Source organism: Aulonocara stuartgranti, assembly GCF_965226115.1.
Source record: "Aulonocara stuartgranti genome assembly, chromosome: 8".
NCBI classification, from domain to species: domain Eukaryota; kingdom Metazoa; phylum Chordata; class Actinopteri; order Cichliformes; family Cichlidae; genus Aulonocara; species Aulonocara stuartgranti.
In genome coordinates, this window is record NC_138959.1 from 20,511,063 (window position 1) to 20,526,458 (window position 15,396).

General features: G+C 40.7%; 1 protein-coding gene across 3 annotated transcripts; it reads left to right on the plus strand.

Annotated features, from left to right (window-relative positions):
• Positions 1-309: 309 nt before the first annotated feature.
• On the plus strand, positions 310-12,755 carry LOC309712376 (uncharacterized protein). Of its 3 annotated transcripts, XM_082543100.1 has the most exons (5): positions 7,227-7,322; positions 8,380-8,432; positions 10,791-11,470; positions 11,621-11,714; positions 12,364-12,755. In XM_082543100.1, exons 3-5 carry the CDS (start codon positions 11,087-11,089, stop codon positions 12,546-12,548), a joined length of 663 nt encoding a protein of 220 aa, XP_082399226.1. In that variant the 5' UTR covers positions 7,227-7,322; positions 8,380-8,432; positions 10,791-11,086; the 3' UTR covers positions 12,549-12,755. The 3 variants fall into 3 exon arrangements, with proteins under 3 accessions (XP_082399228.1, XP_082399227.1, XP_082399226.1); XM_082543102.1 differs by lacking the exons at positions 7,227-7,322; positions 8,380-8,432 and adding an exon at positions 310-379 and having other exon boundaries at positions 10,823-11,470; XM_082543101.1 differs by lacking the exons at positions 7,227-7,322; positions 8,380-8,432 and adding an exon at positions 329-379.
• The last annotated feature ends 2,641 nt before the right edge of the window (positions 12,756-15,396 follow it).

Genomic DNA, 15,396 nt, shown 5'->3' on the forward strand with positions numbered 1-15,396 from the left:
TTTTTCTTTTCCTGACAGACGAGCAGCTGTAAGGGAGTCCAAGCAACAAGAGAAGAGAAAATTACAATGCAGATCTTTTGCTACGTTTCATGCTTTTACCTTTTGTCTACTGCACCTGCAAAAAGTCTTGTCTCATGTAAGGCAGCTTAGCAGGGAGTGGTCTGATGAGCTACAAGGATTTATTCAAGGCAATCAGTTCTCACGGGTACTAACAAGTTCGTTTTTTTGGACTTGGATTTGAACATTGTGCACTCACAAATCAAAAAAGCAATATTTGCCTTTTCCCCCTTTTTCCCTTCAAAAATGAGAAACACTGAATAATGGGACAACCAGCAAAAGGACTGGAAACAAGAAGAGGTAAAGCTCCCATTAACAGAAGGTAGGTTGCACTTCACCTTTGATAGGCAGAAAAACAGCATTTTCTCTCTGTGTATCTGCATCTAATTTATTAGCATAAACAACCACGGAGATTTGGCATTATGATTTAAATGAAAATCTAAAACTATACAAATATGAAACTTTTTAAATGGGCATCATCTCACCATCATCATGACAGTTGTATTCAGTTTTATAGCTTTGGAAATTTGTATCCTTGGGTGCAGTCAGCTGACATGTAATGCTCATGATTTTCTGTTTTTTCTCTTTGTCTCTCTCAATATTTTCTTCTCACTTTCACTTTATCAGCATCCCCGACTCTCAGTTTTGTCCCATCATTGGCTTTTTCTGTGAATCTTGCTCATAAAGTCTCAGTACGAGTGATTTAATGACTGTGGCACGGGTGGATGAGTGGGCTTTTGATTGATTTGTAGGGCAGGTGGTTCAAACCTGGGCTCCTTCGACATGCATGCACAAGTATCCCTGAGTAAAAAGCTTAAATGAAGATGGGTGGTTTATGGGAGCCACTGGCTGTGAAAGTGGAGTCCATATAACATATAATGCTTTTCCTGAACAAATCTGCAATAGTTAGCTAATTGCATTTACCAGGCGAACCAACACCAGCTGTTTATTTACAGCTTTAGCCATAATGTGTCTACCATACACTTGAATATGTAAATATCCTTTATGTTAAACATGTGCCATCACCTTGAAAATTGTAACACTTGCTTTTTATCAGACATGGACTGTAATAAAATGTACTGCAGTTCTGGATTTTACAATTTTTCACAATTTTTTGTTACAGAGCAAGAATTTTTTTTCTCACCCCCCGTTTTTAGTGTCTCATGATGACATACTACAAACAGCTTTATGCAAAGTTTGCAAATCTGTGACAATAAGCAGTAATTTTGACATCTGCAGACGTTTGCACTTTCTGCACCACCGAAAAGTGCACAGGTTTACCCGAAGCAGACTATTTCCACAGTTTTTCTTTCCCAACAACAGACTTATTTCCATCATGGTCCTGGCTTATCCAGGTGCATGCGTTAGATGATGGATTTTTATGATGACTTTGCAGGAAGGCTCTCCACAGTGCAGGTGAAACAATGCGCTCCCTGCTCTTCTACGGCTTCCTGCACCTCCCGCAGGACCTTTGGCTAGTTTCCTTTTTCTTTTGGCCCTGGACACATTTTTTCTTGATGTCATTTTACTTTGTCATGAAGCCTAATTTTCAGTTGTAGTTAGTTGTAGTATAATTCTTGAATGTTACCAAAAGGTTTGAAGAGTCAGAGGGTTGATCAAATCTGGACTGATCAGTTGAATCACTCGCTAAATGTACTATTAATCATGTTTATATATTTTATTAAGCACTTTACAGTCTTGATATCAAATCCTGACATCATGTATCTGCTTTATTTATTTATGATGGCTCATCAGGTTAGACTTAATGTTCCACTGATACTAAACTAAATCTTTAAGTCCCCCACTAATGCCTGCAATGCTCGGCCTCTCAGACATGAGTGAGAGAGGCACCCTGTTCGTCCTTCCGTCCAGGGAAAGTGGTCGCTCCTCCTCTTTTTGGGCTCAGTTACACCTTTGACTATTTCTATCTGACCAGCTGCGGTGTGGGCATGTCAGAGACACTCTGAAATTCAGCCAAGTCCAGCCCTTCAAAAGTACTCTTAAACTCCACCCTCCAGGACTGCTCACCACCCTCTGTCTTTGGAACAGTTTAGTCTTGTGCTTCTGTTTTGGCACCTGTCTTTCAGCACTAAATGTGTGATTGTCTGTGGCATTCAGTGTGCATGTGCATGCCATTCTATTTCATCCATGCACTGTTTTGATGCACTCTTGTGCAACTGGTTAGTGTGCGTATGCAGTACAATGAGACAGTGTGCGCAATTTTGAATGAACCCAAAGCATATTGCTTGAGTGTGTGTTCATGTTGCTGCCTTTAAGTTGCTTAAAGCTATAAAACTCACACATACATGTAATATGTTTATAATGAAGAACAAGAAAGGTACCCTGTGGGGTAATCAGTAAGTAAACTGTGATGCTTCAAAGACTTATTGACATTTATAATGTACATATTGGGGTGTCACCCTGGTCTAAGCACTGCAGTATGAGCTTACTCTAGCCCATGTTAGTACACCTAGCAACCACAACCAACTAACTCCAGTGTGGATATTATACTAGAGTGTTCCCTTTCTCAGGCTTCAGGTGAATACAGACCAGTGCCACCTGAACTTGATTTGCCTCCTGATTAAAGTAGGTCTATGTATGGATGCACAGCACTACATAACATACCTATTGTGTGACACGTAAACAATTACGTTTTAAAGGGGACATTTGTTTAAATAAGGAAATGACATAAATTAAATATCTTCAGGTGGAAATCCTTTATAAATTGTCTGTTATGCTATCTCTACAATGTCCCTGGTTTTAACCCTGTTTCAAATCAGCTGTTTTACTGCTAATGAGCTGCCCACGCCCTGTTAGGAAGTGTCTCAGTGACAGCAAGTGGCAGCCAGTGGGAGCAGCCCAGGTCATGTGGGAGCAGACATGAGACACTCTTTTGCGTGGTCTGTCTGAGGAGCAGTTTTACATATAATTTTGGCCAAAGCACAGCCCTTGACTTTCAGTTACATGTTGGCAGTTTGTGTCGCATGGTGTTCGTTTTAGTGCAAAGTAGCAACCTAAAAATTGCTTGGAGGTGGTAACTGGTTAACACTGTAGCCTTTTAATATAACAGTGTTTCAAGTGGACTGAACAATGCTTTATAGTCTATGGTAATGTAATTATATACAAACAGAATTCCAAAAAAGTAGAGAAGCTGCACAAAATGTAATTAAAAAGAGAATGCATTGATTTGCAAAAACCCATATTTTAGAAGACATCTCAAATGTTTAAACTGAGGCATTTCACTATTTCCACTTTGCCTCAGTCCATTTTAAGTGAGGTTTGTCTCTGAATCGGCCAACACATAGCTTCATTGCATTACAGAGCTTTAACCTGGATTCGAGGATGGCACGGTGAACTGTGTTCACAGACAGTGATTTATGTAAGTGTTCCAGGCTTTATTGTTTGCTACAGGGTCTAACCAAAAACTGCTGAGAACCACAGACCAAAACAAGCCACTATATAAAAGGATTCATCATGAAAGCATAGTGTCCTGTTTCCTGTTCCTATAGTGTGAGATAGAGGATATAGCCCTGGGCAGAGCTTGATTCCCAAATAAAGATAGTTATGTATATTCCAATGCCACAAGCCCCTGTAAATCTCATCACATGTAAGATTAGCCGCTGAAACAGATCTGCTCTTATCTGATCAGGGCTGTCTGTGTGCCTGTGTGTAAATTAGAGCTCTGTCAACGAGTGCTTGAACTCAGCTCCTTCAAAAACACTTCAAACCAGTCGAGGAGCACCGCAGCTGTGATCAAGTATGTGTGCCTAAATGTGAGTGTGTATGTACAGGTCAGAGGTCACAGTCAAGCCTTTTAACAGTTTTTCTCTCTGTCGTTGGCTCGCCAGCAGTCCTGACAGTTTAAGGAAATTCCTTCTCACATGTATGAACTCTGCATGTTCACTTTTTTTAATGCTGAAGTATCACTTTGCCCTGCTGAGCTGAGCCCTTAGCAGCACTTTGATTACAGCACTGGATGAGGTAAGTGTTTACATGGATAAGTGCGACAGCTACCAAGTGACAGACAGGTCAGGCCTTTCACCACTTGGTTTGTTGGTTGCACCAACCGGCTGATGTAGCGGTTTAAGTGATAAAAGCTGCTCTCCTCCTTGCTCTGAATGTCTGGAAAATCAAATATCGCAAATGTAGCATCACCAATTTTCCCTGCTAGGATGCTTTACAGTTTGTGTGTTAGTGTGTGAAATAAAGTACTTAGCAATTTTTAATACGCCACTTGAGGCTAACTTTTACACTCTACTGCCACCAAGTGGTAGGAGGCTGGACTATTCTCCTGTTTTCAATGTTTCTTATGATCTGTACCAGTATTTAAAAAAAAACATCCACTTCATAAGATGAACATTTTTTAAGCCTAAATGTGTGATTTTCTTTAATCACTAAGAAAAAAAATGTTAAAGGTAAAGTTTATTTTAATAAAGGTCAGCTCCTTTGCATCAGCAAACTTGTGTTTTTATGTCATTTTCCTTAAACAAAGTCATTCAACTTTTTTTCACTTCATATTTTTCACTTCTTCCTTTATTTAGTGGTTATGGAGTCAAATTCAGAGGCCAGGTCTAATTAGTAATCCCAAGGAAGTAGAACAGGGATGTCAAAGCAATTCTGCACCATGCGCCACTTTTGACCTTAAGTGGGCCAGATCGGCGAAACCCCCCTGCTTTCAGTGCAAAGAAGTTTAATCACACATTTAATCTGTCAGAGATCTTAATATGAGATAAAGCGGTTCAGTTTCAACAGTATACACCAGTTTTTCTACATGAGAAAGAAATGCTTCTGTAGTAAACGAAAGAAATATCTCAACTATTTGAGCTTAAAATGGCATAAACAAATGTTTAAATTTACTGAAAAAGCTAGAGCCAGATTTGGGTATCAGATTGGAGGCCAAATGTTTGACATGCCCAAAATAGAACAATAATGGGCTCGTGGCTTAAATATCTAATTAAAGTATGGATATATTAAAATGATTCACATTTCCCATCCTGTGCAAGTCATTCTTGAAGTAGCCTACAGTTTTTAGACTAATATATTACACTTTATGTCCTCATATCACCAAAGAATGAGTTCAGATAGATCCCACCCAACTCCACCTCATCCCTACCCAGCTGACAAAGATCCGAGCTTCTCATACACTCCTGTCTGATCCTATATCTGTCTGTCCGCTTCTTTTTTATTCAAACACACAGTCACGCCTTCCCCAATGCAGTATGCCCCCTGGCACTGGCTAGTTCAGACAGACTGGCAGTGTTCTCAGAGATCTGGAAGAGCAGGTGTACTGCTGTCAACAGAGGGCCTATGATCTGAGACAGATTACACACTCATGTGTTCATATAAAAGCCACTATTAAAATATTTTCTCTCTGCAAAGGGAGCTGTGCACTGTACAGCTGATGCGAAGCAGCTTAGTCATTCATTTCACAGATGCAGAGCTGGCACACCGGCTTTTCCTTCAAACAGTTTTCCAAAAAAAGAGGATGTTACAGTTTTATTACTGCTAGGACTGCACACCTTAAACCAACAGGGTGACATATTTATTACGTTTTATGATGTTTTTTTAGTGTAGCATTTCACTCCCTCTCAGCTTCTCTCATCTGCGCCCATGAGACCGAGCCGTGTCCAAATAAAGGCTGCAAAGAGCACCAGCGGCATTCGATGCTGCTGTACATTACCCACAGTGCTTTGCCGTGTCTCATTCCACGGCTGCCAAGACAGTGGCTTTAGGGACTGGAGCTCCATATGTTTCTCTCAGGGGTCTTGAGCACCGTGTACTTGGCACGCTCAGAATAAGCCCAGTGATCTCCAATTACCCTCCTCTCACGGATTGTTTGGTGTCACTTGCCGTCTGCCGGCTGAATATGATGATTCTGCGCCTACAGTGTAAAAGGATAGTCGCACAGATCTCTTGGCATGCACTGTGCTCCTTACAACTCAATTGGAGCGGTGACCCAAAGCCAGTCCAAACTAGCCAATTATGAATTTCAAAAGCTCTTCAAGTCACATGTGTCAAGTCAGTGTTGTACTGTGTCCCCCCTTTTGAGCTTAACACAGTTCTAATTCTTGTCTTTCCTTTCCTTCACTTCTTGATGCCTGCTCCAAACGATGTCACAGGTTGTGCCATGATGAGTTGGCCCAAAATAAGCCAGCTTGACTATCATCACTTCTCCAGTACTTTAGAGAAATAATAAACTACAGCAAATAATAAAATACAGCTACCGGCCTTCTTCCTGTTTGATCGAAACTAAAGCTGCATCATACATCTGACATTTGGATGCAGAAGCTGTCGACATATCTGATTATGGGAAACTCAGACAGGACACATTCATCATTGCTCCAATGTGAAAATAGAACGTGAAATAGAGCGGAACAAGCTCGCATTTTGTGCCAGTGAGAAGGCTTTCAGCTCTGCCACTCCATCACATTCTCATATGTACTGCTAAGTCCAGTCAAATAAAACGTTGACTGTACTGAAACACTGTACTGTAAGCAGTCAGGGTGCCCTGGCTGACCTGATATGGATGAAGGTTGCCGTGCGACATGATTCCCGGGAAGACGACTCTACACTGGTGAAATGAGCGGAAGGAGGAGTTTGGCAATAAGCAAAAAGGATGGATTCTGTATGGAAACACCATCTGTCCGTCTCTTTGGCTTGGTTCACATCCTTTTTTTTTCCTATTGAAAAGCAGAGATGGACTGAATGGTGAATGCTGTTTCCTCCTGGGAACAACATCCTGATGCTGTCTGGGTGTGTAAAGCAGAACTCCAGCATCAGTGATTTTGTTGCCAAGGGGAGGACTAAGTCAACAGAAAAGCTGTATGGTGATAATAAAAAGTAAAACCAGAAAAAAAGGGGAACAATGTGCAGAAGCAGTGTCAACAGCTGTGGTAAACATATTATTTATAGCTGCAATGATCCAGCAGAAGCAGCTTTAATATTATTTCCATCTTTAGGTGAAACATATTATAGCCTACAGCAACATTAGCAGTCTAATATGTATAAAGTAGGAAGTGTATTTCATATCGGGGTTTGAATGTATTTATTTTTTATGCCAGGTCTCCAGTTTTCAGTAGGAACGGCTCCTAAAACTGCCTGCTATTCTGCTTCCAACCTCTAGAGGGAGCGCTATTCATTGTTGAAACAATACTCATGAGACTGTCGGGGTCTTTCCAAGTATTTGGCCTTACAAATGCGTGGAATATATACTCTTAGGATCACTGCTAAGGAGACAGGTTTTGTGTTTTTTTTATCTTCAGCAGGTCAGACACAAACTGGACACTTTATTCTAATGCATGAAGTTATCTTTTGGTCATGTTGTGTTTTTATTTGAAACTCCTTTTTCAAGGGAAACACTTTTGTTGGCAAATATGCAAATATTAAGGTTAAGCTGTAAATGGTTCTACTTCTGAGATTTGACTTGCCCTACTTTGTGTGCATGTCAGCAGTGTAGTGTGTCACAAAATTACTTCTCATGTAAATCTTGGAAAATGCTGCACTGCTCTTTTTCAGGAGAGAGGAAAGTGAGAGGTACAACCACGTGAAAACACTGTGATGGTTTGGAGTTGCGTTTTTTGCTTTTTGCCAGTGATGTTGAGGGTCTTGTTAAAAGTTGTGTAACTGTGAACATATAAAAGTACCGTCAGGTTTTGATCCACTATTCAATACTGTAATACATCTTAGAAGAGTTTGACTGACAACAGTTTCATAGTTTCGTTTTTCAACATGACAGTGGTTGCAAAAACCTTGCCAGTGCATTAAAGGCGCACCTGGACAAAAAAATGAATTGGCATCCTCAGAGCCTGGACATCAACATTATTCAAGCATTGTGGGATCATCTCGACAGAGGACAGAACAAAAGGCTCTTTATGTACTGTTTCTCCATATATGTTTGCACATAATTCAACAAATCATTGCACCCATTTTCCATTTCCCTAGGAAAACATAAAGAAATGCTTTATCGTTTTATTTTAAAGTGTAAAGAAATGCTGCCAACACACACGTGTTTACATATTTTATGCTGTAACATCTTTGAGAATAATGTAACAGCCACAAAGTATCACAGATTTTCTATAAGTCTACATGTCACTGTGACATTCACTCTGCTGCTATTCTCCATCAGCAAGGACAGATGTGTTACATTAGACGGGATAAGTTATTGATCCCCGTCCTGCACTCTGCTGCCGGGAATTCTCCCGGAAGAGTGTACTGCACATCCAACCCCCACCAACTGCTTTTCTGTGCATCTCTCCGTCTCTTCTCTCTCTCTCTCTCGTCTCAGTATGCTTAGCTTATCTCTCTTGTTTTTTCCTCGATAAGGTTCCTGCAATGCATTAAAATCAGGGGACTTACTTGGGCCGACTGAATGCAAGGTAAGAAAAGACATGTGCTGGTACTGTGCATGCCTGCTGCTGCTGCTCAGAGATTATGGTGCAACACATTATGCAGTGTCATGATGCAGCAACGCATATAAATTGATAAACAGGTTCTTCTCTTTATTTTTACGGAGTTAAAACATTTCGGGGGTGGAGCCGCACTGGTGATTTCATTGGATAGTTTAAACTTGCTTTCTAAGAGGAAATGCACTAACAAAGGAATAAGGAAAAGGTATCATTTGCTTTTTAATAATGCCTTGGAGTCTGTGTAGTAATTGGAGACACTAAGGGTGTAATGTGCAGTGTTTTCCTTTTCTTACTGAGGTATCTGTTCATGGTTTGGCTGGTTGGAAGTTTTATAATCTTATCCCGAGTCTGTCCACCTGTTACACAGTGAGGTGTTAATTTACCCGAAACAGGGCAGATTACAGGCTTTACGGCCTGCTGCATACGTGTGTGTGCGACCATGAGAGTGTGTGTGTGTCTTTTCACATCGTTTACGTCACAGCTGCTGTGAGTCAGCTCCTCTCTTCCTTTCCTGAGTCACTCATCCAGTGGTTGCTTGGTTACTGCAGAGCGGTGAAAGTTTCCTATTGCGTCTTTGTCTCCGTGGACGGATGGGCTTCGATATTTATTCAGGCTCAGGAGTGAGTGTTCAAATAATGTACGTGTTTGTGTGCATGCGTGCATCTGCGGTTACTGCTTCAGCCAACGGGCAAAGGCTGACAAATCAGTTTCAGCACATCCTGTTATTGAGAGACACTGAATGGATGTCTGGGTACCGCAACTGAACCCTTAATAAGCTGACACTGCCAAGGAATTGTATTTAGAGGAGACGCAAAAGAGAATCCTAATTAGAAAAAGCATGCATGTCATTTTTAGTCATATTTTTAAAATTGCGACAGGTTCCATTCTCACACCATCAACATCCAAATGTTTTTGGCCAGGCGATAAAAAGTCCATTTCAATATTTAAGCTACTGGGGCATAATTTTTAAAAGGCAATTTGAGCCTGAGCACTGACTACTTAATTTTAACTGGCATGTGCCATCAACACCGTTAGGTGGTAGGTGATGAAACTGTGGAGATTGGTGACATATTAAAGGAAAACCCAATATTAAGTGTACCAGCATGACCTCCAGAACAGCCTCATTGTTCCTTGCAATTGATTTTCTTTGTTTCTCGAACTATTCAGGAACGACAGTGCGCCATTCTTTAAAAAAAAAAGAAAGAAAAAGAAGCCACCAGTCTCTCAAGTGAGATCTTGGGTTGACATTTGTTTTAAATGTTATATACCTATGTGGTATGTGACTTTTGTTGCCATGATGCCAGGTCTCTCTTGGAAATGAGATTTTTAATCTCAATGAGATTTTTTACCTGGATAAATAAAGGATTAATAATAAAAATCTGATGACTTCAAACATGTTATTCACATAATTTTCAGACTCTTCCTTTGCTACATGCCTCTCCAACCCTACTGGACTGCAGTGACGGTCCAATGTTGTTATATGGACTTATTTGGAGGTGTAAATAAAGGCATGCGTGTTGTAGCTTTGTCCTCACACTACTTCTTTCTTCCCATCTTTATTCTGTCATGACTGCAGAATCAAATCTTTGGTCATGCTGCATGAATTTGGGGGGGGGGGGGGGGGTGCTTCCTTGCAAAAATATTTGCAAGGGTGAAACTTCTGTATTTAAATCAATGCACCACCTCAAGTAGGTGCTATGTAGGAGTGTAAAGTCTTCTAACAGGATAGAAATATTACATCATAGGATAAAGGTAAATCACTTTATGATGATTTGCAGTGCCCCCTCCCTCTAATACTCCAAGTAGAACTTAGGGAGTCACAAGTTCAAGATTCTTTCTTTCATTAGTCACATGTCTGGATTTAGTGTATGCTAAATGTACAAAATATAATAAATTGTTCCACTCCCAACTATCATTTCACTATATGCTTTTTAAGATTCTCAAGGTAAATAAATACATTCTTAGGTAAATAAACCTGTAAATAAGTGGAACAAACATTGGTACTCTGTAGCTGGTAAAATCAGTTTGGCTACAAGAATTTACAAAATGAGCAAACAGTAAAATTATATTCTATATAGATTGGGTTTTTTTTTAATTATAACTATAACATAGTGAGTGTATTGGCCTACATAATGAATTTTATTTTAATATAATTTGTATTATCTCTGTATTCATTGAAGTATTTGCCAATCTGTGAATATGCTGAGAGCACAAACATCACCACGACAACACCAAGGCAAGAAACACATGTAGGTGGTCAGACAGTAGGTTAGTGCGTTAATTCGTTTGAGGTGAAGCTGTTTGAGTCATTGTGAATCATTCATACAGGGATGAAGAGCTTCATTTGTGGATGTCCTCAGGTCAGATGATACAGGATGACGAGGAGGGACTACCAGTCACCTGCTTCTGCTTTCAAAGATGCTGCTCAACCTGTAAACCGTGGAGGAACACTGACTCCAGATCAAGCTTGGTAACAGCATCATCATCCTTCTCCCTCTGTCGCCAGCGCCGACGGATCAAGCAACTAGCGTTTGCTTTGCTTGATCTTTTTGGTACAGATTCCCCACTTGGACAAGACTTAGTTTAAATGTGTGGGACACAGTTTTAACACAAAAAATTTCAATATGGCCGCCCGCCAAGATCACCACAATAAGTTTATCAGTTTCAGCGATGACTGTATGCCAGCACAACTTTTTAATGACATTTACTCCTTGCAGAATTGCAATACTTTTCTTGGGAATAGTGATTGTCTTATCAGTGACAACAACAATACGACAGCTATGAAAAGCTCCACTGCCCAATGCCCCTTCTGTCCGAACACTAACTCTGAGAATGACCAGAGGGAAAATGTTGACAGAGACAATTTAAATACTGCCAACCAAAGAAGACTTCCAACATCCTCTCAAAACTACAATCATCCAGGAGAATCATGTGGACGGGACAGGAAAGTGAAAATAAGGAAGAGTGTGTCATTTGATGATGATGTCATTGTCTACCTGTTTGATCAGGTACTGATTTCCTGTTCTACTTTAACCTTTATTTTAATGCATTTTGAGGCTTTTTATCTTTTTGTAGCTAATAATGTGTTTATTAAATGTTTTTAACAGGACTGTTTCAACCATGTTACTGAATACTGAATACTTCCTGTTTATTCTTAGGAGAGTCCAACTCTGGACATGCACTTTGAGTCTTACACGTCTCTGATGAGCAGCTATTCCTCCAACCTGCCAGGCGTCACATTAGAAGATAATGGTAATGTCTTCAAGAATTACACAAGTGATTTTGTAGATTGTATGCCATTATTTAGAAAAAGAGCAAAACACACACTGTACCAGTGAAACATATTGCACTTTTACTTAACACATTCATTCATGCTGTAATTTATATTTAGTAGTATCATCATGTAAAGCTGAGCCAGAGAGAGCAGTAGCAATACCTCACTATTGCAGGTATCCATAGCAACAAAATTGGGGTCGGCATGAAAAGAAGGAGCTGGGCTCGAGGTGGGTTGCAAAGTGGCTTGCAGATGAAGCTGTAGAAAGGCTGACGTACATGACAGTTATCAATTTGACGGAGATAAGGGTATCAGCCATGTCATCAGTTTGACTGAAGTAATGCTACACTGAAGTTACTGTGTTTTTTTTTTTACATTACTTTTTCCTTTTTATTTACAGAGAGATGGAACAATGAGCTCATAAAATATGATGGTGATGTTATCACCATCAGCAACAGCAGTATAATTCTAAATAATATTTGGCAGTGTTATTAACAGTTTTATCTTTTTATCTGTATCAAACAAAAGGCTTATGACAATGTAAAAAGACCAAGGGTTGCACCGTGCACTGCAGGATATCACACAGTTGTCAGTGTGGCTAATTATACATGTTGGTTTTGCGTGCAGCCTTCGAATGGGAGGATGACTTCTCGGCTTTGGAGAAGAGCTGCCATTTTCAGTATGACGGGCACTCTCATCCCTACAGCCTACTGCAGACACATAACCGGACTGCCCAGTCCAGACCAGAGAATGGCTGTCTACCCCAAACCTGCCTTTTCCTCACCTATGTCACTGAGTCCGACCTCGAGTGAGATAAGGGTGAGTGACACGCAAATGCACACACATACTGAGCTGCATGTGGTGATTTTTATGAAACGTGGTAAAGTAAAGACAGCCTTTCTATCAGAATGTCTGCCTTCAGCCTAAGGCCATCTCACTGTCGCCATGGCCTAATGTGACATCCACACTTGTTTTTCTTTCAGAGAGCCAGCCTTGGCCTAATGGAAAAACTGACTAACCGTCCAGATCTCTCCTCTTCACCCTAACTCATCTCCTACCCGCCCTCCCCCTTTTATGATGAGTCAGGGATTTTAATAGCTTTTTTTTCACTCCGTCTTTGCTCCAAATAGATTCAGCGCACTTGCCATTCATGACATCACAGCCGAGCAGGACTCTCTGACAGCGCATTCAGTTTTCACAGTTGTTGGTATGACAAGATTACTGCCCATGATGTCAAATAACGGTAAATAAGAGTTGCATAAGAGTGCTGGTGCCTTTCCAGCTGCAAACTGCTTTGGAAGCTACTCTTTATGCCAGGTTGCGTCCTTGGACTCGATGTAGGAAACAGAAACTTACGTGTGTTTAACAAACTCCTGTGTGCTTCTGCAGTCGCACTTTATCTTTAAATTGCTGTAGTTTTCAGGCTAATGTTGGTGTTGAAGAAAATATGTTGTTTATATGGTTTGTTTTGCTCAAACAGAGCATGCTTGCGGGGGCCCTGTTTGCTTGCCTCATTACTGAAGTGTGTTGAGCTCAGAACATATCAGCGGCTGTGGTAAAATAAACAGTGTAAGCCTTAGGGCCAATGGAGGCAGAAACTGTGCACACTAAAGCGCAAAGATAATATTTCCACAGAGGCAACTTCAGCAAGGTTTGGTTGATTAGATACAATGTAGCTGAGGAGGGAAGGAAACCTGGCAGGACCTGTCTTACTGTTCACAAACACACACACACACACACACACACACACACACACACACACACACACACACACACGCACACACACACACACTCTTTAGAAGATATCAAAATAAATCCCATTCATTTATATTCATTTATATGAGACTTATACTAACCTTAAGCCAAGCGTCCTCCTAAATATCCTCTAATGATTGACATTATGTGGACTTTTGGGGCTTTTGTCCTTATGTGGGAGGCGAGTCCCCACTGTGTGACTGTGTAAACAGGTTTATGTTCCCACAACACGAGTAATAGAAGTACACACACACACACAAACGCACACAAGCTGCTCAAGGGCATCAAACGCTGGAAGTGTTTGCTTCTAAAAGCTGGGAGCTTCACACCTGTAACGTTGCTGTGTCTGTGACATCCCAACACTGTGCTAATGTTGTTAATGCTCAGACTAAGAGGTTTGGAGAAAAAGTTAGAGAGGTGAGGCTGAGATGGTTTGGGCATGTGCAGAGGAAAGATTGGACCAAAGATGTTGAAGATGAAGCTCCCAGGCAGGAGGAAAGGAGGAAGACCTCAGAGAAGATTCATGGACGGAGAAAAGGAAGACAAGTAGTGGGTTGAAGTGACCAATGTGGATGATAGAAATAGAGTGAGATAGAGGCTGATAATCCACTGTGACCCCTAAAGGGAGTAACTAAAATAATAAGAAATCCATTAACCATTAACTTGTTGAATAGAAAAAATGTAGTGGCCAACTGCCATGAAGCAGTGTGGTTTCTGTGTATAGACATGAGGTTTTGTATGTTTTCTAGAGATTTGTTTCGTCACAAACAGCAACACCATTGTTTAGGTCTTGTGAGTGTGTAGGCCATATAGTAAGAATAAGCACACAAAGCTATGAACGCATAACTGGTTCATAGTGTCCAGATCTGAAAAGTGAGGCCAATGTGGATGTGTCTTAACCTCCTAAGACCCGAACTCTTCCACAGCACACATTTTTAACTTCTCTTTGATATTTGGGCTGATTGGGGATTTTTTTACCTTATTTTTGTTTTTAAGAAAAATAAGAGCCAAGATATCAGGCCCTTGTAGAGCAAAATTTAGTATTTTGGTCTAAATAACCCAAAATGTGATGTCCACATATGTGGAGGCCAGTCAGGAGCAACTCCTGTGGTTTCTAAAAGATAGATACTGTTGAATACTGTGCTGATACTGTAGAAGTCTATGAGAAAACAGCCCTCGGGCACTCCTGACCTTTGAACTCAGTAAACACCTTTCTAATCAGATTATGTTCTCCATCACTAGCTTCAGACCTCCCCAAATCAAACGTGATGTTAATTCTGGAAATTATGGGTGCCTTTAGAGTCGAAAGGGAGGATAAAGCAGGGTCAGTCTTATGACTGACAAATTGCTATCCCACGAGCCTGCACTGTGTCTCAGATTCACAGTCAGAGTCACCTCTCATTCGCCACATTGAATTTCAAAACACCAAAACTCAAATGTTAAAAGCAGGTAGCTTGAAGCGACAAGCCCATTGCCCCATTACTTTAAGCCCTTCCCCAACATCGTTTTAAATTTTTATGTATTCCTACCTACCCAAATGAGGAATCATCACCTGATATATAAACATCCAGTATCTATGCACTGCGATAGCATAACTGCAATCATTTAACCTTGTGAGTCTCTCTGCCTGTGTATATGTGTCACTGAAGCAAAATGTGGAATTGAAAACCATCAGGGTTTGTCAATAATCTTCCAGATGTTTGCAGACACTGCAAATGCAGTCACTGATGAACAGTCAGTATACCTCACCGTAGTGACTCCTCCCTGTCTTTGTAGTCTTGCTACCACAACATAAGGTAATCCCAACTGCCAACAGCTGCATTAGGCTGCCAAGTTAAACAGTTGGATTACTGCAGATCACATTTCCATGTGAAGAAGGAGCGTGTTAATAATTGCAGTTGTTCT

Bases quoted from the DNA above. Each gene is read 5' to 3' on its own strand.
- LOC309712376 (XM_082543102.1), top strand. From the start codon at position 11,087: ATGGCCGCCCGCCAAGATCACCACAATAAGTTTATCAGTTTCAGCGAT. The intron at 11,471-11,620 runs GTACTGATTTCC...GTTTATTCTTAG, and splicing joins TTGTCTACCTGTTTGATCAG to GAGAGTCCAACTCTGGACAT. The intron at 11,715-12,363 runs GTAATGTCTTCA...TTTTGCGTGCAG, and splicing joins CGTCACATTAGAAGATAATG to CCTTCGAATGGGAGGATGAC.